This window comes from Vitis vinifera, chromosome 2, assembly GCF_030704535.1.
Source record: "Vitis vinifera cultivar Pinot Noir 40024 chromosome 2, ASM3070453v1".
Lineage (NCBI taxonomy): Eukaryota > Viridiplantae > Streptophyta > Magnoliopsida > Vitales > Vitaceae > Vitis > Vitis vinifera.
Window position 1 is genome coordinate 17,141,225 of NC_081806.1, and position 22,172 is coordinate 17,163,396.

The 22,172-nt window shown below is 28.8% G+C and overlaps 3 protein-coding genes and 1 non-coding gene across 4 annotated transcripts; 3 read left to right on the top strand and 1 right to left on the bottom strand.

The window, feature by feature from the left end:
* The first annotated feature begins 2,958 nt into the window (after nt 1–2,958).
* Nucleotides 2,959–3,621, top strand: LOC104877497 (uncharacterized). The gene has a single exon (XM_010645820.1). It carries the CDS (start codon nt 2,959–2,961, stop codon nt 3,619–3,621), a length of 663 nt encoding a protein of 220 aa, XP_010644122.1.
* A 3,127-nt stretch (nt 3,622–6,748) lies between these two features.
* LOC132253376 (small nucleolar RNA Z122) lies at nt 6,749–6,844 on the top strand. Its single transcript, XR_009465219.1, has one exon. It is a non-coding gene; the product is annotated as a small nucleolar RNA Z122 (small nucleolar RNA).
* Nucleotides 6,845–8,552: 1,708 nt separating this feature from the next.
* Nucleotides 8,553–10,544, bottom strand: LOC104882659 (uncharacterized). The gene is made up of 5 exons (XM_059741575.1): nt 9,838–10,544; nt 9,590–9,730; nt 9,416–9,496; nt 9,139–9,319; nt 8,553–9,014 (listed from the first exon to the last, which is right to left on the bottom strand). Exons 2-5 carry the CDS (start codon nt 9,644–9,646, stop codon nt 8,875–8,877), a joined length of 459 nt encoding a protein of 152 aa, XP_059597558.1. The 5' UTR covers nt 9,647–9,730; nt 9,838–10,544; the 3' UTR covers nt 8,553–8,874.
* A 1,162-nt stretch (nt 10,545–11,706) lies between these two features.
* Nucleotides 11,707–12,234, top strand: LOC100852522 (uncharacterized). The gene has a single exon (XM_003631461.1). The coding sequence runs from the start codon at nt 11,707–11,709 to the stop codon at nt 12,232–12,234; it is 528 nt and encodes a 175-aa protein (XP_003631509.1).
* Nucleotides 12,235–22,172: the final 9,938 nt, after the last annotated feature.

Below are 22,172 nucleotides of genomic sequence, written 5' to 3' on the forward strand. Positions count from 1 at the left end.
TTTATATTATTTAGGTCATATTGAAGATGTGTTTTTATTTTTAATTTATTTTCTGGGTGGGTTGTTTGATATGATTATTATTGATTTCCATTGAAAAGGTTTGCACTTTAGTTTTATTGTTAAGACTTTTTGACATGATTGAAGAAAAAATGTTCTCAGTTGTTTCATGCTTGTTTGGGACCACTTTGTTTGTGTATTTATAAACATATTTGGATTGTCATTGAAAACTGAAATCCCCTTTGTACGAGACCACTTTGTCTTTTATTATGAATTTTTTAAAGAGTTAAGATCACTATATTTTTGTTATAAATTTGTTACCTTTTTGTATAAGTATTATTTTGGTATGATGAGTCGAATGCCTAGTAGTTTGAAGGTTGTGTAAAAGAACCATTATTTCAGTTATAAAGTATAAGTACAATACAAATGCAATATAGTTACAATGAAAAAATATTAACATTATGATACATTACAATATACCAAAATGACAAAATATTGAATTATTTTTTACCGAATTGGCATTTCTAGGCTATCATGTTGTATTCCTATCATAACGCATCATTGCAAGCCAAAATTATAAAAAAAAACAACAACAAAAATACACTATTGTAATTTCAATACATGAAGTTGTTGATGATAATCCAATGATGGATAAAAAAAAATCTATAAAATTAATTTTTTTTATATAAAAATATAGAGGTATAATAAAAATACAGTACAATTACAATACAAATACAATAACATTACGATACATTACGATAAGGTAAAATTTTGAAAATGTCAAATTTCTTATGAAACTGGGCAATTATGGGTTCTTTGGCATATCCCTAACATGTATAATATACAACAAATATTGTTATTTATTATATAAAATATGTCTCAATTGATTATAATTTTCATTTGTTTATTTTGTATTATTTGTAAAATTTTCATTGATTGTAATATTGTGAAATAGTTGTTGATGATAATCCAATGATGGATAAAAAAAAATCTATAAAATTAATTTTTTTTATATAAAAATATAGAGGTATAATAAAAATACAGTACAATTACAATACAAATACAATAACATTGCGATACATTACGATAAGGTAAAATTTTGAAAATGTCAAATTTCTTATGAAACTGGGCAATTATGGGTTCTTTGGCATATCCCTAACATGTATAATATACAACAAATATTGTTATTTATTATATAAAATATGTCTTTATTTTGTATTCGTTGTAAAATTTTCATTGATTGTAATATTGTGAAATAGATTGATTTGATTGTCGGTGAAAGAAGACGTACTTCTGAATTGGTAAATGGACTTGGAAAATTCCATTTATGGCTACCTTCATGAAGGAGGAGAGATTGTACCTAAGGAGGATAAACAAATACAATACAAGGGTGGACAACAAAAAGGCATGTACATTGGACAAAGGATGTCATATTCTGAATTTGTTTCAAAGGCATGTGAACGGTTGGATATTAATTCAAATGGATATACATTTCATTACACCCTTGAGTTTGATCCATCTGCACTTCAACAGTTCGATGATGATGAGGACATGCATATGATGTTATCCCATAGTTATGATTATGCTCGTATTTATGTATTAAAACGGACTCGAAGAGTAGAAGTTGAAGGAGGTATAGTCAATGTGCAAAATGATTATTGGTAAGTGATATATCTTGTATTAGTTGTCATTAATTCCATGATGCAAAGTGCTTTTAATATTAATTAACTGAGTTTGCTATAATATGCAGTCACAATAGTATGGAGGAAACACACAATTCAGTTGCATCATGTCAAGCAAACAATGAGTCTAATTTAGGACTTTCTCAAGGCTTCATGTCCAGATGTGCAGAAACTGAAGTTATGCCACATGATTTAAGTCTTTGTCCTCAACCTATTATTGGGAGTGGGCATAGTTTTCCTAATTCAGATGAATTTAGAAATGCATTATATACGATGTCATTAGTTGGTAGATTTCAATACAAATTCAAAAAGAACTCTTCAAAGAGAATATCTGTGTGTTGTTTAGTGGATGGGTGCCCTTGGAGAATAACTGCTAATTCAGTAGGCACAACCAAAATTTTGAAGGTTAACATCTTCATTGTGCAGATGTTGAGTGTTCAAGCCAACCTTCAATGCGGGGAAGAGAGGTGCTCGTGTCATAGAGCAAGTAATAAGGGCAACCCCTCAGTATTTGCCCCATCAAATTTGCAAAGACTTCAGGAGTCGGTATGGTGTTTCATTGAGTTATAAGCAAGCTTGGACATACAAAGAAATGGCAAAAGAGAGAATATATGGTCTTCCAGAAAACTCATATATGTTGTTGCCATGGTTATGTCAGAGATTGGTAGACATTAATCCAGGGACGATTGCTGAATATAGCAGACAAGATGGGCATTTTTGGCAATTGTTCATTGCACATTCTTTTTCAATTCAAGGGTTTTTAATGGGTTGTCGACCTGTTATTGCAATTGACTCAACTCATTTGAGTGGACCGTATAGGGGCTCTTTATTTTCTGCAACAGCTTATGATGCTGATGATGGCATGTTCCCAATTGCATTTGGTGTTGTAAGTTCAGAAAACTATGAGGATTGGCTATGGTTTTTGCAGAAATTGAAGGGCATACTTCAAGATAAAGAGGTAGTCATAATATCAGATAGGCATCAAGCAATCCTTCGTAGTGTTTCTCAACTTTTTGGAGTAGAAAATCATGCATATTGTTATCGTCATGTGAAAGAGAATTTTAGTAGCTATGTGACGAAACATAGTATGAAGGGAAAAAAATGTAAAATGGATGCATTGTTGCTACTTGATAATGTTGCGTATGCTAGGTTGGATGATGATTATGTTGTAGCCATGGAAAAATTAAAGACATATAACAGTGACCTAGCGAAGTGGGTTGAAGAGAACAGTCCACAACATTGGGCAATGTCAAAGTTTGCCAAAAAATGATGGGATAAGATGACAATTGATCTTGCTGAATCATTCAATGCTTGGCTGAAGGAGGAACATCATTACACAATTTTCAACTTAGTAATGACACATATGGATAAGTTTGCTCATTTAGCATGTGATCATATGGGTTCTACAGAAAATTGGAAAGCTGCAATTGGCCTAAAGACCGAGGAAAAGTTATTGGAAAGCATTATAAAGAGTGGGTCATTGCCTGTATATCCCTATGTTGGTGGTGTGTTTAAGGTATTCAATATGAAAGTATATGTAGATGTGAATTTGAGAGAGCGTACATGTACTTGTAAGGCTTGGAAAATGGCCGGAATACCTTGTGAGCATGCATGTGTAGCAATACGCCAGATGAAACAAGATGTTTATGAATATGTTGACTCATATTTCAAGCTTCCAATGCAAGAGTTGATATATTTTGGACACTTCAATTCAATTCCAAATCACAATATGCCTATAGTTGATGCTGATGGATGTGTTCGTGATGCTCAAGGTCGCTTATATCCTTCACTTAAACCTCCATGCTCAAAACGACCACCTGGAAGGCCTCGACACCATCGAATAGAGTCTCAATTTAGTTCAAAAAGGCTTATCTTCTGTTCACGATGTCAAGTTGCAGGCCATAATCGAGCTTCATGCAAAAATCCATTACCCGCTCCATGATTCTAGTGTTATGCTTGTTTGGTGACATGCTACTTTTTATCTTATTTTGATTGTGATGATATGTGTGGTTTATGAAATTAGAATCTGTAAGAATTTGTTTTGGAACTTACTTATTTACTTGATTGTCATGACAAAGATGTTTGTATTACATATGCCACTATTTTAGATTTATGATCTTATCATTATTTAGGGTGGTTTGTAACCATGTTTTTAATGTTATTTTGAAGATCATTATTGACTTTGTACATGTTCATTACATTTGTTTAACTTGTTTTCCATTGAAATACGGGTTACATCATGGCATCTTCAAGTGCTTCATTTAGAAATATAAGAGGTAATACTAGAAATGGTGAATATCTACTTTATCATAATTGTATGTGTAAATGTTCACCCAGACAGAGGGCGGCTGTTAGAATCTCTGAATCAAAGGATAACCCAAATAGGTTATATTATTGTTGTCAATATGCAAATACTAGAGATGACTGTCATTTCTTTAAATGGGCATTCCCGGAAGGAAATGGTGATGGCAACACCTACCAAGAACCAGAAGAGGTTGTTCAAAGAAGAATGTATGGCGTGGATGAAGATTTTAAACATATTTTAACAAGAATTGAGTTCATGCAGAAAGTAATTGTAGTAGGACTACTTTTATTTTTTGTTCTATGTTTGAAAATTGCTTAATCATACACTTACTTCATGTCTATTAAGTTTTGGATTATATATGTAATGCTTAATTGTATTGTACTTTGATGTATTTGTATTTGGAGTTATTTGTAATAGGTTATTTATCTCCATTATGTGGACTTGTATTAGATTTTTAATTATAATAGTTCACAGTTTTGCTTACATTTTTAATTACATTTACAACATAAATTCACTAACATTACGATAAAAAAACACTAACTGTATGATAAATTACAACATAAACTAATAATGCAATCTTTTGACTAAATAAAGTCCAATTTCTTAGGTTGATTACCAATTTCTTATATATAATGGTTCAATATATATATATATATATATATATATATATATATATATATATATATATATATATATATTTTGTAACCTCAAATTAGAAACGTCTTCTTAACTTTGATAATGAGTTGTTTTTTTTAAAAAAAAATAAAAAATTGCAACGATCTGAAAACATTATAGAATAGAATTATTCATAAACTTATTTGCCTGTAAAAATAAATTATATTAATTTTTTAATTTATTAAATTAAAATCTATTTCTTATTTTTCTATTTTTTTAATAATTTTTTTCGTTGAAATGGACTCAAAATGGTAGCTTTTACCATGCAAAACTAGAGTGTCAAACCTTTTGTCATTTAGTTATAAAGACTTTGAAATACTTGAAATTACTCTCTTATAAGTTTCTTGAAAATGTAATATGTTTAATAGGAATTTTTTAAAATAAGATAAAATAATAGACCTCATTGTGTGTTTATTACTACAGTGAAAAAAAAATTGCTACAATGAATCAGTGATTGTGCAATTTTATGTTGTTGGAGTTATGATAACCCGCCTCTTGGTAGCTTGGCATGTAAGGGTATTAACAAAATTTATACCTAAGGTCCTTACACTAAAGTAGCAAAACTACTATAGCATAGTGGCTCTAGGATCGAACACTGGGAAGGGTTTTTACTTTAACTGGTGAAGTTCGGAGGATGGAGTGAACTTTTCTTAATAAAAATTAGGTTAAGATGAAAACATAAAAAGATGAAGGCGTTGTAAACTAAACTAACATGAAAATAGGTTAAAAGATGGAAAAAGAAGTTTCTCAAAGCTTTGGATAGCCATGCTTAACTCACTGTGTAAAAATGGAGATTTTGGGACTCTTCACCTCGAGTTGGGGAAACAACTAAGGTGATGCTTACTTCCCGAACCAGTATGAGTTTAACAATTGAGTTTTAGTCCTTGAAAACTTGCAAAAAGGGTAGCTGAACCTCATAAATGCTCTTTTATTGGTATAGGTCATCTCCTCGACTTGCAATACAATGGCTCGTAGGAGATAACTAATGAACATCAGTGGATCTAACAATAAGAATCCACTAAGACCAAAAGGTTATCAAGTATTGGCCATTCAAAGCAAGTCAGAGGGATTAAAAGCTTTACTTTTAATGAAAACATTTATGACGCTCAGCTACTTACATTTATGGCTTGGAAATCTCCATCCTGACACGGGAGCTTCACATGGCATCCATTACTTCAAGAAACTAAAAGGTTTTAGCCTCTCATCCTTGGGGATTTCATCCTCCAAGGATGTTTGGCTACTAAGAAAATGAGAAAGAAAAGAGAAAAGAAGCGTATGAACAAAAGTGCTTTTATAGCTTATAAAGTTACAGGTTACAAGATGATCGTGTCTGAGGCTCTTCACCTCTATTTAAAGACAATAAAAAGCTAAATTACAAGAGCTATTACAAAAACAACCTTTTCATTGGTTGATTACAAGGGTAAAATAGGTATTTACAAAGCTAAAAGTCAAGCAAAATATCTTGGAGAACTAGCAGTGGAATATCATCAACAGCGTCTCAAAACAGGGGATTTCAAAGGCATTTCACAAAAGGGGGGGGGGGGGGGGGGGGGGGGGGGGGGGAAGATGAAAGGTCCAAATTTCGCAAGGTGCCTAAATCCACCTTGCGAAATTTCGCAAGGTGGTTTCTTCATGGTGCGAAATGGCCAAATTTCGCACCATGAGGAAAATCCCCTTGCGAAATTTTGGCAAGGTGAAATTCACCTTGCGAAATGGTGTTCCCATTGCTTGTGCTCGTGTTTCCACTTGAAATTCAAGCCTGTAAACGTCCAAAATCCTTGCTTAACTCGCCCAAGTAGCTCCTCCATCAATTGGTATGCTTGAATTGGTTCATAAGCTGATGAAAAACATGTAAACTTGCCACTAAAAATGGTTAGAAGTAATTACTAAGGAGCTTAATGAATTAATTGGGTTAAATGAATATGATTACTACACAAAGGTGCTTAAAACCCTTATAATTAGGTCTACAAAATAACACTTTTCGATAGTAATCAAGTTATAATAATAGACCTCATTGTGTGTTTATTTTATGGGTTAGATTTCTCATTGTATGACAATATAATTATGAAATCAATCTCATATTTTGGAGTTTGGGAAATGATGAGAGATTCAAACAGGTTATAGCATAGGCTTAATGGTTTTTTTGCCATGCTGAATATTTTTTGCACGTCAATCTGATCCCAAACTTTGTGAAGTACAACAAATATGACAGTCTTTTTGTTTTGTTCTTGATGTTGTTATTTCAATTCTGCTTTGGCAGAAAAAAAAATAAAATTGATCACCCAAGTAGCTGAGCTAAGTTATCCCAGATTGGCCTATCATTGATGCGTTGGAGTTATCAATGTGTGATATCATTTTGATACCATGGAGTTTGGGAAATGATGAGTTGACAGTGCATTGCCTACAGCAATTCAGAGAAATTTGAAAATCACAAACAAATGATGGCATAACAATAATTATTAATAAATAGTAGCAGCTATGAGTTCCAAACAAATTAGTTGATGTAAGCCAATTTGTAAAAAAATATCAGACTAGTAAATTTGGAAATGGAACTCCATCAGACTATAAAAAATATCAACAACTATAAACCAAAAAAATTACAACATCACTGATCCATCGCCTGGTAGACATTTTCCCTGACTTCATTTTCTGGAGACATTATTAGTTGTGTTAGGAGTTTTTCCTTGTACTTTATGACCTTGTCCTGTACAAAAGAGTATATAATATAATATTAAGAAAAATTCATGATCATAAAAAAAATATATATATATTTTATTCACCACAATATAATACATTTGCAATTGCACGAGAAATTCCACGGTTACTCCATAATTGCATAAACTTGATTACAAATATGCCACAATCTGTTCTACAAATAGTAATTAAGGAAATTATAAGTCAATTGGATATCAAATTAGTAAATTTATAACCTGATTTGCTTTCCATAGTTAAAGAGGAATACAAATCTTGCAACTTATGGATTCAATTGTTGGACAACTTCTGGAACAACAAATTCAAATTCTGTCATGTCCACTGATGGTCTTCTTTCTTGAATCCCAATGACAGTTGACAAAACGTTCACCTTAACACAATATACAATTATAAATATGGACATCTTTAAAAAAATAATGACAACGATTCACATAAGTAATTGGACTATAACTATATTTACCAGTTTCTCTATGAAGGCATCCATCCATTTTTTCCTTCCATCAATTAATGAATCCAACAACTCTATTCTTTTCGCATGAATATTCAAAATGATTAAATACCAATGATTTTTCCTGCATATTGGTATGAACAACTAAAAGGAACAAAAAATAAAAATAAAACAATGATTTTATCAAATTAGTTGTGTTCATGTATTTTCTGCACAATACTTAAAAATATCCAACTACAAAGTACTTTTATTAAACTAAATAAAACCTGTTCATATGTGCACAACCGAGTATTTTTGAAATATTTCCATAAATTGTCACATATGTATTTTGGAGATAAGGAACCCCTCTTGTTTTCCACATCAGACTGTAATAAAAAAAATTACAAACCATACATTAGATTAAAACAATCTACGTAAAACAAGAAAACCAATCTATAATTCTTACAACATATCTTACCACAAAGTTTGGAGATAAGAAATGCTTCCTATTTTCTTTATCCATACCATTCAAAATTCGACAATGCATGGTTACAACCTTCATGTAAATTAATGAAAATTAGATATATAGTTTTAGAGTAATTTTATCATAACTTCACATAACTAAATATGAATACCTTATTGTCAACCAATTTGTCAGGTCCCAAGCATTTAAAGTCAAACCTTGTCAAGAAGAAATTGTGCATGGAACATAATATTTGGCTACACATAAATAATTATAATGTTAGAAATTAAAACTAATTATTTCAATTGCCTATCTTAATTGTATTTGTTTATACTAAATTAAGTTCAACCTTACCTTTCATCACGTGTATCATCCAATGCATATGCCAAAACTTGCTTTGCTACAGATGAAGACGCTGAAAATTTGATTGACGGTTGTACCACGTATGGTGATTGTAGGGTAGTAGCATGTCGACGTAGCTGATATGAACGTATTGGAGGATGTCCAGTCTCGTAAGGAATAATAGCATTCATTTGAACTTCATCCTCAACTATATGTATAGAAAATAAAATTCACTAATGAAAATAACACGCACAGGAAATACTAGCCATTATTATATACTCATTATTATTTTGATATTAAAACATAAAGAAGTAGAAAGTATATTGCTATGCTGCGCTGCTGGCTGTGAGGTTGATGAGCCTACATTATCTTCACCATCAGCAAAATGATCATTCAGTGGCGATCCATAAGCTAATTTCAGAATGCATAATAACCAAAATTATTTTTTCCAAAAAAAAAAAAATTATACAACATTTGCAATTAAATTAAAAGTAATACAAAATTATAATGACTAGTGCTATAAAAATCGTACTACCATGTGGTGGTGATGGGAAAGAATCATTGATATCAGGTTGATTATGACTTCTGCTTTGATGAGAAGATGATGGGGTTTTATTTGTATTCTGCCGCTTTGCTAGTTTACTAATTGCTCCTCTCATTGTTCGAAGCAATTGGTGAATTTGTCTCTCTGCTGCATTATATTCTGCTATAATTTCCTACAAAATGGTACAAAGTGTCAAAGATGTATATTATTATGCATAACATGTTTGGTTTTCACTTTAAATAAAAGAATAGATGTAGAAGGTTCTCACATCAGTAGTCTCTTCTTCAACTTCATTTACTGGATTACCAGGGTCTTCATGTGCATCTTCCTCCCTTTCATCTTCTTGAACCTACAATAATAAAAAGAAGAATATATAATTTTTATAAATTTATTTTTCAAATATGAACATAAAATAAAATGTTGAAAGAAAATTGTCCCTTACATCAGCTAGTCCAAAATCACCATAATCATGCAATTCCGCATGCACCCTTTTCTTCATCAAGTCATCAGTTCACGCTGCACATATTGGGATGGTACGTGGTACCAACATGGTTGGAATGTAAAATTTATTTACATAAAAAAGCTGAAACACAAATATTCCACACATCAATACGTTATTTAGAAAAGACTTGTTAAAACATATAAAATGATATGGAAACCTTCAACATTTAATAAAAAAAAGGTATCTACCTGTAAAAAAATAAGGCAACCTGTAAACCATGAGCCTTTACCCAATCGAAAATGTCTAATTCCAGCAACCAGTGTGTCAAGTACAAATTGACCCCAATTAACATTGATGTCAAAGTCTCCAGCAAGCAAAGTACACCACAACTCATGACTACCATCCAACTTTGATGTTGGAGCAAGTAATGTAGCACATGAGAAGAAGATAAACAATTTTTTGAACTCGGCCATGTCTTCCATTAAAATCAGCCTATCTCTAAGATCTGATAGGTTTTCCATCCTATTATTCCTATTGGTAGGTGAACGTAGGAGCCTCCTACCAATATATGGAATACCCAGAATTTCACCTACATCAGAACAAGTTATTGGAAATTGCCTTTCTTGTCCTATGTCTAACCTACAGGCTATATTGAAATGAGTTATTATCCATCTACATAAACTATGCCTTATCTCTATGGAAGAGAGCTGAAGTAATCCACCAAAGCCAATATGTTGAATTATACTCTTCTTTTCATCACTTAGCTCATCAAGTAGATGTCTAAGTTTTTTGCTGGAGCATCGACTATTTATTTTGACCTCCTGTAAAAGTAAATAAATGATAATATAAAATTAAAATTAAAACAGTCAAATTAAACAACAATGTCAAACATTAATATAGTCAAAATAAAATAATACTAATTAAAATAATGTTCAAACCTGGTTGTATTGTATTGTTTTTTTTCCTTTTATCCATGTATTATACTCCACACTACACTATGGAATTTATATCAAATAATCAATTTTCATAATTAAATGTATAATGAATCAAGTAATATTGTAATATATTGTACTTCTAGTGCAATTGTATTGTAAATGTAGGGCATTTGTATTATACCCTTATTTATTTTGGTTTAACTACTATTAGTGATCCCAAATACAGTTACATACATGCCACTGCCACAACAGGAGGTCCACTACCAGTTCCCACATTACAATCAATAAAATCAATTATATGTTCAAACTTGTTTTTGATTTTTAATAGAATCAAAACAGCATAAAATACATCTCAGTTGATTCCAAGTTTAACTAGGGATCCAGGAACATAAGAAAGTAGCTCAGAACAGCATTTTCTAAGAAATTTGACCACTGCCATGATTACATTTATTAAGGAGTTCAAGGATTCAATATTTTTTTCTCATATGTTTTCCTCCAGCTTCTCGGCATCCAGATAGATTACCTAAATCAACCTCTATCAACAGTCATAATACTAAATAAATTGGCACAACCCAATTCCAAATGGGTTTCAGAATTAGACCAATTGCATCTAAACAAAACCATGTTGATTCATCATCAAATCTTCTAGCTAATCACAAACACAAGCAAATACAACAACACTAATAACAATTGCAGGTCCGTTTGGATGCTGAGAAAGTAGAAAATAAAAATTAAAGAAAAAACGTGAACTTAAACAAAAACCCAAATACCCGATACCCACATTCTTTGTAATCTCAATCAAAATCAGTAGCCTAGAAATCTTTTCTTAAAAATGAACTCAAACAAAAAAACACCCAAACAACTCCTCTAACAGAGCCTAGAAATCTTAAAATTATTTTAGGACCTGCAACACGTGAACTCAAAAACCCTAAATAGAGCACTTGCATATGTGAACCAAAATAAAGAATTAGAGTTTAGAGATAGAAGTACTTGGAAATGAGACTCAATTGCTTTATTAAAATCCTAAAACCCAAAATAAATTTGGATTGAGGGTTACCTTTGATCAGATCAACAATGTCGAATGAAAGTGGAGTGTCTTTCCAACTGTAAAGTCTCGGATGGAGAGTAATGGAGGAGGAGAATGAAGAAATTATCGCTTTGGGGATGAGGTGAGGGTTGAGGATGCCGGTTGCAGAAAGCTACAAGGATGGGTGGGCTAGGGTCAGGCGTCGGGTTGAGAATCGTACATGGATTGGGATGGATTTGGAAGGCTTTGTGAGGACTTTACCTTGGACTAGTGGGGAAGTGTGCTTGAAGTATCAGTTACCGGGTGAAGATCTCGACGCTTTGATCTCGATTACCAACGATGAGGATCTTGAACACATGATGCTCGAGCACGATCGATTGTGTCGCCCATCCAACAAGCAGGCTAGACTCGGGTTATTTCTCTTCCCGCTGACCCCTCCTGCATCCACCAGTTTCGGTTCCAACGAGACCAAATCGGAGCGGCAGTGGTTCGTGGACTCATTGAATTCTGTGCAGATCCAGCCTCTGGAAGGTTCTTCACTTCAGGCGGCGGCCTCCGAGACTAATCCGGATTTTCTGTTTGGGTTGGATAAAGGGCTCGCTCCGCCTCCCCTCGTGAAATTGCTTCCCAAGGATTATTTAGTGAGATCGGATCCAGGATCGGAAATTCCTTATAAATTATAATTTTAGAATTTAATTGAGGGTAAATTGGTCTAATAAAAATATTAGGCCTTCAGAAGAATTATCAAATTTACCTACCCTCATCGGTAATTTTTTTCCCCAGCCTACCCTTAAGGGTAATTCTCCCAAAACAAAATATATATTCTGCCATTTGATAATGAAAATTTAAAATTAAATAAATAAATAAAACCAAAGAATGATAATCAAAGAAACTTTCACCCAGAGGCAAAAAGACCTTCAAGAAAATAATTAAAGCCAACAACTTGAATAAGATACTACCTAAAAGATTATCTTATCATCATAGTGACCCAATTACCAACACATTTCTTAATTTTTTTCTTTTCTTTTTTTATTTAAAACAAAAATCAAAACATAAAATTATTGTTTGGAACATTATTTTCTCTCATTTTCATGAATTTTTCCTATAGTATCCAATCATTACCAAATCAAATTGTCTCAAAAAAATATAATTTTATGCTTCATTCAATACGTTAGATTTAATATTTTTATTTTTTAAAAAACCAAAAAACATAAAACACAAAGCCAAAAATGTGTTCTTTTGTTTCCTAAATTGTCACATGAACCAACACATAGTAACATCACATTTCCATGCATTATCAACTAATGGTTGTCTTAGTTAATCAATAATTGGGTCATAGTTTGAGATAAAACAAATACGATGTCAATATAGTAGTTAAAATATTAATAGATAGCAAATAGAATCACAACAAGCTCACCCACAAGTAGAACCACAAAATTTTCAACTTTCCTACACTTTAGTGGCAACCAAACAGAATTACAACAAGTGAAACCACAAAAAAAAAAATGAAAACTTTCTCCACAATTTTTAGCCTACTCAATTTCATTGTAAAAAAACAAATGAAACCTTTATTTTTTTTTTTCAACTTTCCCACACTTTCTTGGTAACCAAACACAACTACATCACCAAATATAATCACAAAACTTACAGAAAACACCCAAGGGCCATGGTGTCTCGGATCTACACTTCACTTCCTTCCTATTGGTATTGATGTAAGGAGATCCACTTCATGATCAACTCGTGTGGGAAAATGGGTTTTCAGGGAGATAACAAAATGAGTTTTGAGGCAGAGAAGAAAATGGGCTGGGGAAATGGGTATGCACTTCTTTTCAATTATAAAATACTATTTTTTTTCACTCTCATCCTACGTGTTAAAAAATGTGGTAGAATTGGAATTATTTTTCAATTTATAGCATTTTAAAAATTACTTTCCCTAATAGTCGTACATTTATAAAAAATCCCAACATTATCATAGTCCCTTGGATAGATGTTTTATTTAGGGGTTTGAGATAGAGAAGGAAATGATTGAGCTTCTTTATCATGCATGCTCTCATCAACACAGAGTTTGGGCATGTCATAGATAAAAATCAAAATGAACCTAAATAAATCAAAGTTCTAAGTGGAAAATGTTCAACAAGGGATTATGTATCTAACTGTAACATGATTGAATTCTATTCAAACATGGAAAATATTAATGATTACATACCTTTTTTTCCGACTTTGCTCATCCCATTAACATTTTTCATCCACAAGAAACAACCTATATTGCAAAAAATGAGAAATAAAATAAAAGTAAAAAAAAGTTGTATTAGAATATTAAGAAATTTAGAGTACTTATAAATATAAAAGAATCCAATTGTTTAATATTCAAAAAAAAAAAAAAGATCCAAAATTTAAAATCTAAATATTGAGGGTAATTTTCTATTTTTCCATCTCATAATCAATTAACTTCCTAAAAGGCTCATGTCAACATTTTAAATACTACAACATTTTTCACCTTAGAGCGAATGTAAAATTATAAAATTATTATCATTCGACAAATACTTTTCTAACATATAAGTGAAAAAAGAAAAATGAAATAAAATAAAAAGAACACAAATTTGTTAACGGTGCATATAAATAAGTTAAAGCAACAAACAAAAAATATTCATTTACCGAAAAATCCAAGTTTTGAAAGATACCAGGAATCCATTGTGTGAGTTTAACAATTAAACTATCCTACTTTAAATGGGAAGTAGCTACACACTAACGTGCTTATCAAAATCTTGTCTCTATTCTCCATAGATCATGCACAAATTAGAGAAAAGAAATAAAATCAAAAAGAAAAATATGCCATAAGGTATATTTATCTCAAGCTCTTCAAAGTACTGAGAGCACCCACTTTACAAAATTGTATTCGGGTCATGTAACAATTGAATCCAACTCATCGCAGCTCATCGTCTTTCTCAAAAACGGGTTTTTTATTTTTAACTTTTTCTTATTAAAAAAATAAAAATAAAAACTGATAAACTAAACCACAACATCAAAAGATTATAAAACTAAGAATATGTATACATACCACCAGGCGAAGGAGCCATTAATGTTGTTGGAAGTTTGCTCTTCAAAAGAGCTTTAGAAGTGATTGTTCTTCAAGAGAGCTTCCAAAGAGATTAAAGGGGCCTTTTTCTGTATCCAATTTGTTGATCCCACTCTCAACCAACAGTAAAAGAAGTAATCTTATCATGAAAGATTAAAGGTAACCATAAAAGAATCGAACTCACCTCAGTATTTATGAGTTGGATTTTTTTCCACAGAGAATGAAATAGAGATGCTTCTGAGAAGGGAGAGTGAGGAGATACAAAGGCGGATTTGTGTGAGGAAAGAATCATTTACTTCCCAAAGAGATATACGGGCTTCCTCACAAGGAGTATTTCAGTAAACTTGGAATGGATTTAAACTGCTTTATGGTAATAAAAAAAAATAAAAAAATAAATAAAGAAAACGCGTCCTCCAACAATTTATTGATCCTGTGAAGTGGAAGTAATGCTAGTACAACATCTACAATTGTGGGAAATGACACATCTGCAGGAGAGAATCCTTTTGATATATTCTACGTATTAATTTTATTGTTAACTCCACCACTGCAGTGATAAAAGGACGAAAAAGAGAGTTATTTCTGAACCGAGAGAGTAGGTACAGAAAGAACTTTATTTTGCTCCTTGAAAGAGTTGAAGTCCGCCAGTGTAAAGTTTGAATGGACAAGACTAGTTGATGGGAAGAGATGCAGTTTATTGGGACTTTAATTGAAATATTTTTCTCCCAACACCAGCCTCTGACCTCTGTCACTTGCAATTCATCAATTCAGATTCATTTATATGGTTTTTTTTTTCCCGGTTTTTCTAATGAAAATATTTATTTTTTCTTTTGTTTGGTTGAATAGTAGTATATGGAGATGGCTTCCCAAAGATACGGTATTTCTGTTATTAGTTCGGATTGAGGGTCTTTCTATTTATAATATTTTTTTGTCAAAATGTTTTTTTAAAAATATTTTTAACAGAATCACTTATTAAATTAATTTATATATAGATTTTAAAAAATTTTAAAATTTTATTAAATATATATTTTTTATTAAAATAAAGTTTTTTATGCTAAAATTTTTTCTCACCTTATAAGATTGTGTTTAGTATCAAGAAAAGAAAAAAAAAATAAAAGAAAATAATTTTCTCATATTTGATTTTATTAAAAATTAAAAATAAATAAATAAATAAAATTAAAATTAGTTAAAAATTGATATATTTTAAAATTATTTAATCTTTATACAATGAAGGAAATTAAATAAAATGGGTTTGAACAAACATATAAAAATAATTTATTAATTTTAAATCTATTTTTTATTTTTTATTTTTTTTTTGCTTCCACTTTTCTTCTTTATTTTCTTTTCCTCAAATTTTCAAGGAATCAAACATAGCTTATTTATTATAAATCCAAGAATAATTCATTATAATAAATAATAGGCAAACATTTTCACCATCATTTTAAACAAGGTTTGTCATAGAACAAATACTCATATTAAGGGTAACAAAGATCATTCTAGTCTTAAATTTAAAGACTCAAAAGTAAAAATGATCAAAGACTAAAAACTAATGCATCAAACACTAGATTATTATTCAAACAATTTCAAACTCAAATAATTCAAATAGTCATCCATTTATAACATTTAAATAATGTGCTAAATAAAAGTTCAAACTCAAAAATGTTTATCGAGAATGATTTTCATTCTTACCACCACTTCTTGTCGGAACAAAGAGTATTTGAGTGCTTAAAAAATATTCAACAAAAGGGAATAACTTCAAAGATTTAAGAACTTTAACAAAGTTTCATTAGTAAAAAGTTTTCAAATATGAATACAAAGAAGGATATATAATTTAATAACCACTTTCATAAAAATTCCTTAAAGCTTAAACATGGTAAGAAATTTAATGTCTAATTAAGTTGAATTTACAACTGGATGACTAATTTCAAATTTGTTCATTTCAAAATTGAACAAAATCAAACTCTACTAATACTAATAACCTTTAACCAAATCCCTTTTGGTTTGGGTCAATGCAATTGCATGTCCCACCATAAAAATGTAAAAATTGATAATAACATCATTGTCAATTAAGACAAAACAAATTAAAGTTTGTTTCATTTCATTTGAACTTAGAACATAATAACACCATTTTTTTTTTGTTTAAACAATTGAAGATAATCAAACATATTTTTCATATAAAAATGTATTTGATCCATGTTAAAAAAAATAATTGTTTATATAATTTGAAATAACATATAAAAAATATTTTTTTATATAAAATTGGTATTATTTTTCTTTACCCAAAAGAAGCCTTGAATTTTGTTTGGAGAATTTACTATTGAAGAATTTAACTCTTACCTAACATAATATAAGCAAAAATACAATTATTACTATGCGCTATTTATCTAAAATAATAGTGTGATAATCACTTGGGGAGCCATAATGGTAAAAATGCAATTATTACTATGAGTTATTTATCTAAAATAATAGTTTGATAATCACTTGGGGAGCTTTGATAATCACTCCGGGAGCCAGAATTGTAGGGCGGGGGAACACAAAAAATCTATTTCAGGGCAATATGATATGAAGATGTAAATTTTGCATGAAAATTTGATTTTTTTGGGAGCACTGGACCCCTTAAGGCATACATTGGCTTGATATGTGTTGATAATCCTAATAATATTCTCTATTGGTATTATTATTCTTGATATTTATTATTATTATTATTATTAACTTTAATTTAATTAATTAGCTTATAAATTCCCAATTTGTGTAAAACTCTTATTTTTGAAGTTTATTTTTAAGAATCTTCTCTTTTCTTTATTTAATTAAACCAAATCTCTTCAAAACCTATTTCTTTTGTTTGTTGAACTAAACTTATTATTCTTATAAATTTTATTACAATTATTTTATATTACTCACCATTAATATTTTTATTATTCTTTTTTATTATTATTATTATTATTATTATTATTATTATATCTAACACATTCTCACGCATACACATTACCCATGTATGTATCACTTTTCCTCCGCTGTAGCCACGTATCATTTTCACTTTTCCTATAGCTATTTTTTTCTAACCAATTAAACACTCATGCCATCATTTCTTTTGTTACCTTTTTTAAGTTTCTCAATAACACCCTTCGGTCATGCAATGCCCTCACACTCACAACCATGAATTTCCCTTCTTTTTTTTTTTTTTTTTCCATATCCAAATCCACATAAACCCCCCATCATTTACTTTTCCTATTCATTCTTTGCATCCATCATATGCACACAGTGCAACTTCCCTTCTAATTTGTATTTTTATTTTATTTTATTTAGGTCCACCCATTTGAATATATATAATTTCCCTACCTCGATAAATAAATCAATCCATATTCATATATTTAAAATTAAATAAATCAAAGTCTCATCAAGAATTAATTTTTTCAAAAAAAATATTTAAATTATTAAAAATTAATAATAAATCTAAAATTCTAATATAAGAGTTAAAGTTTTACTTGAAAAAACTCATCTTCAAATACTAATCATTCTTACTGTGCAAAAGGAATGGGAAAAAGGAGTTCTATGTAAAGAAGTTAGAAAATTTAATTTATAGTTTTAATGCAAAAACTGCCATTTTTTAAATTTATTTTTATTTTTTATTTTTTATGTTATATTTTAAGCCCTAAAGAAATTAAGTTTAGGGTATTATAAGGTTTATATAATCACTACTAGTTAAAAGGAAAGATTTAAAACCTCCTTGTCAAAAAGGATTTATCTACTATAGTTTTAATTAATGATTATTGAGTTAATAATATTTATGAATTCTTTAATTAATTAAATCATTAATCAATATTTTCTAGAATTCCAACGGTATAATGGGATACAATTTACATGAAAAACCATTGACAAAACCTTTTAAAAACTTTACTGATATAAAAAGTGTATATACATATTTATCTAATGATTGCTACTTTTTAAAACTTAAACCCAAATACCTATAACTAACCCCACATCCATGATGCACTACCATCATAGTCTTTAGAAGACTCTTCAACACCTTGAGGGGTTGCGTTCCCCTACTCTAAAATTAATAAATTAAGTTGAAATGATTTAACAGTTTCAAGTTAAGCATAGATACTAATGACTTAAAAAGCTTAGGCATATGACTTCTTAAAGAAATTTCTGGTTTATATTAAAAAAGCACTAACGGAGTTTGACTCAAATTTTAAAAATAAAAAATAAAATCATATTTTACCAAAAAAAAATAATTTAGAAAATTTAAATAATTTTGGAAATATTTTATTTTTATAAATTCAAAAAGATTTGAATAGATTTTCCTCTTTGAATTTTCAATTTAAATTGACTTTCAAATTTCTTTATTTGTGAATTACATGTAAGTCAATTCTATGTTTTGACCTTATTATTTTCCATTAATGCAATTATACTATAATGTTGTTAATTTTTATATTAATTTTTGTTAGTTCCACCACCAAACCTAAGAAAAACAAAATTAATTACTACAAGCCTAATTGATAAAATACCTTTTATTTAAAGGCTAGATACAAAAGTCCTTTGGGACATGTTTGGTACATGAGAAGGGTAATGAAGAATGTGAATGAATATTTTATTTTCATTTTTATTCTCCTTGAATAGGAATAATTTTGATGATTATAATTCTTGTTTTTAGATACACCTAGATTAGAATGATTATTTATTTCTATATCATTGTTAGGTAATAATGAGAATGAGAATAAAAATGAAAAAAATAAATAAATTGACAATGATACCTGTGCATAGAGTTTAAAATACATTTTTTTATTTTTATCTAAAAAAAACATATTTGAGATTTCTTTATGCTAAATAATAAAAATCCATTTGGTGGTGTGATTTAAAAATGATGTTTTTTTAAAAAACAGAAAATTCATTTTAAAAATTTATACCATTGTTTGGTTTTTATTTTCTAGAAACAATTTTTAAAAACAAAAGAGAATTGTTTTTAGAAAATAATTAGAATTTGTTCTAATCAATTTTTGAAAACAAAAGGAAAACATAGAGAAATAAGAAAAATAAAACAAAAACCATAAAAAGAAACAAAATAGAATTCGGTATATATCTTCTTTCATTTTCTCTCCATCGCCCAATACTAATACAACAAATATTCTAACATGATATTCATTTAAATTATACATATAATCTAAATTTCTTTTAACTTCTCTAAATTTCTTTATTAGAATAATAGATTTAAAATCAAGCAACACTTCATACAAAAAATTAGTAATATTTAAAAATAATTTAAAACTTAAAACTAATTCAATTAGTATTAGAAAGTCGTGGAACTCAAAATCGATCAAATTAAAGCTAAAAGGTCACAATTCATTTTTAATGACTTTGCTAGTTTTTTTTTGCACATGATTATATTTTTTTTAATCTTTTTTTCACTAAGTATATAAACTTTAAAAACTTAATGTGTTGAATTCACTTAATGAATCTAGTCATTTTTAAAAATATTTTAAAATTCAAATAGTGGCATAATAAATATAAAAAATCTATAGAAACATATATATATTTTTTATTAATAGAAAAATGAATTTCAAATCAAACAAGACCTAGTATTGAATTTATTAATGGATTTAATAATTTTTATAAATACTTTAAAACTTAAAAATATATATAATAATTAGCCTAAACTAGTACCTTATGAATCATGATTTACTATTTCTCCTATAGAAACAACTATATTTTTTGAATTTTCTCACAGATAAACAAATTCTAAATTAGGTGAAACATAATTATTGCTTTAAATTATTTAATAAATCATCTAAATTTAATAATAATTTGAAATTCAAAACTTGATTAATTAATTACAAGTTAAGTAAAAAAAATTAAAATACTATATCCTAATTAAGTACTAAAAGCATGTGTGTAATAAACTATTTGATTTATTTATACTTTAAAAAATTAAACTTTATTTGTTTTTAAATTTATTTAAAATAAAATAGTATTATCAATTATTAATTTAAATATTATTATTTATTTTCAATTATATAATATTTATAAAAAATATATAAATTTTTATTTTTTTTAATATTACTAATCATACTTTATTAAAAATTATTATTTTTGAATTTAATTGTAATTAAAAAAATTAATTTCCTATTTAATAAAAACTTGAATTAATGTTAGTTTATATTTTATAAATTGAATTTATAATTTTTTTTTTATAAAATCATAATAAAAAAAATTATTTTTAAGAATAATTTATTCAAACAATTTTTTTTTTAATTTTTTGAATAATATTTTTAAAAAAACTTGTAATAAAATATCTTGTATAAAAGATGACTGAAAATTCTACTTTTATTTTATTTTTATTTTTTGAAATTATTTGTTATTCTATTTCCGTAGCTATCAAGAGAAAAGGAAAATGTTAATTGTCACTCATTATTCCTGCTTAAATGCCATTATAAATGGAGTGGGTACGAATCTTATTGAAAACAGAATTTCTTCTGAGGAGAGATGAAAGTTAGCCTGTTAATCTGCAAGGTTTGAATGAAGAGGACTTTGAGTTGAGTTGATGGCAAGTGGAACAGTTTATTGGGAAGCAAATTGTAGTAGACAATCCTTTATCATTTAGAACAAACCAATAAATTGGTGCACAATAATTTTTTTTTTTTTATAAATCTACGAAACAATCCATTACAGTGAACAACAAGCAAACATTTTCACCATAATTTCAAATAATGTTTCATATAATCACTACTACCTAAGAGGAAAATTTTGAAGCCTATTTGTCAAAAAAGATCGGTGTACAATAATTTTAATTAATAATTATTGAGTCAATAATTTATTTGCTGACATATTTTATTATTATTATTATTATTAAATAATAATAAATTGCTTTATGGTGATAGAATTTTTTAGTAATCAAAGATATTAATCATGTGTGGAAGCATCCCAAACATTATTAATATATTTTTTATCATCATCATCATCATTATCATTGTTGTTATCATCATCGTTTTCTTTTTTTCTTATCTTTAGTAAGTGGTGGGTAAATTTCTAGAATATTAAAACTAGATTCAAGTTACATTACAATCAAACATATTGCATTAAAAATAAAAATAAAAAAACCACATTCAAAGGGTTTTGTAAAGGATAGTATGTTTTGATCAAGTGTAGCTTCCAATTCTTATATAAAAGTTCATTTATTAAAAAATATCAAATTGAGAAAAGACAATAAAATTTTAAAAATATGAAAATAATAATACCCTTACACACCTTGTTAAAATGTGCATCAAATTCCCTTTTGGATTGACTGTACAATTGTTATTAAGTAAAGGATAAATTTTACAAATGTTTTTGTTGGTATATGATTTAGTTGTGATGCTCCAATAAGAAATCAAGGGTCATTGGACTCATAGTAGTACAAAAACATCACAATATGCCAAATTAATTTTTAAGGATAAAATAATAAAAAAAGTATAAAATTTATTAGATAAATTTAAAAAGGGTATAAAGGTCTTCTTATATTAAAAACCCTAAGTGTAAATTAGATTGTTCTAACATCTTTTTACAAAAACC

What these genes read in the sequence shown, in the direction of transcription:
- LOC104882659 (XM_059741575.1), bottom strand. Translation starts at nt 9,646, where the DNA reads ATGAAGAAAAGGGTGCATGCGGAATTGCATGATTATGGTGATTTTGGA. An exon ending in GTGATTTTGGACTAGCTGAT is followed by an intron (nt 9,497 to 9,589) that starts GTAAGGGACAAT and finishes TTATTATTGTAG; the next exon opens with GTTCAAGAAGATGAAAGGGA. An exon ending in TTTCCCATCACCACCACATG is followed by an intron (nt 9,015 to 9,138) that starts GTAGTACGATTT and finishes TTCTGAAATTAG; the next exon opens with CTTATGGATCGCCACTGAAT.
- LOC104877497 (XM_010645820.1), top strand. Translation starts at nt 2,959, where the DNA reads ATGACAATTGATCTTGCTGAATCATTCAATGCTTGGCTGAAGGAGGAA.
- LOC100852522 (XM_003631461.1), top strand. Translation starts at nt 11,707, where the DNA reads ATGCCGGTTGCAGAAAGCTACAAGGATGGGTGGGCTAGGGTCAGGCGT.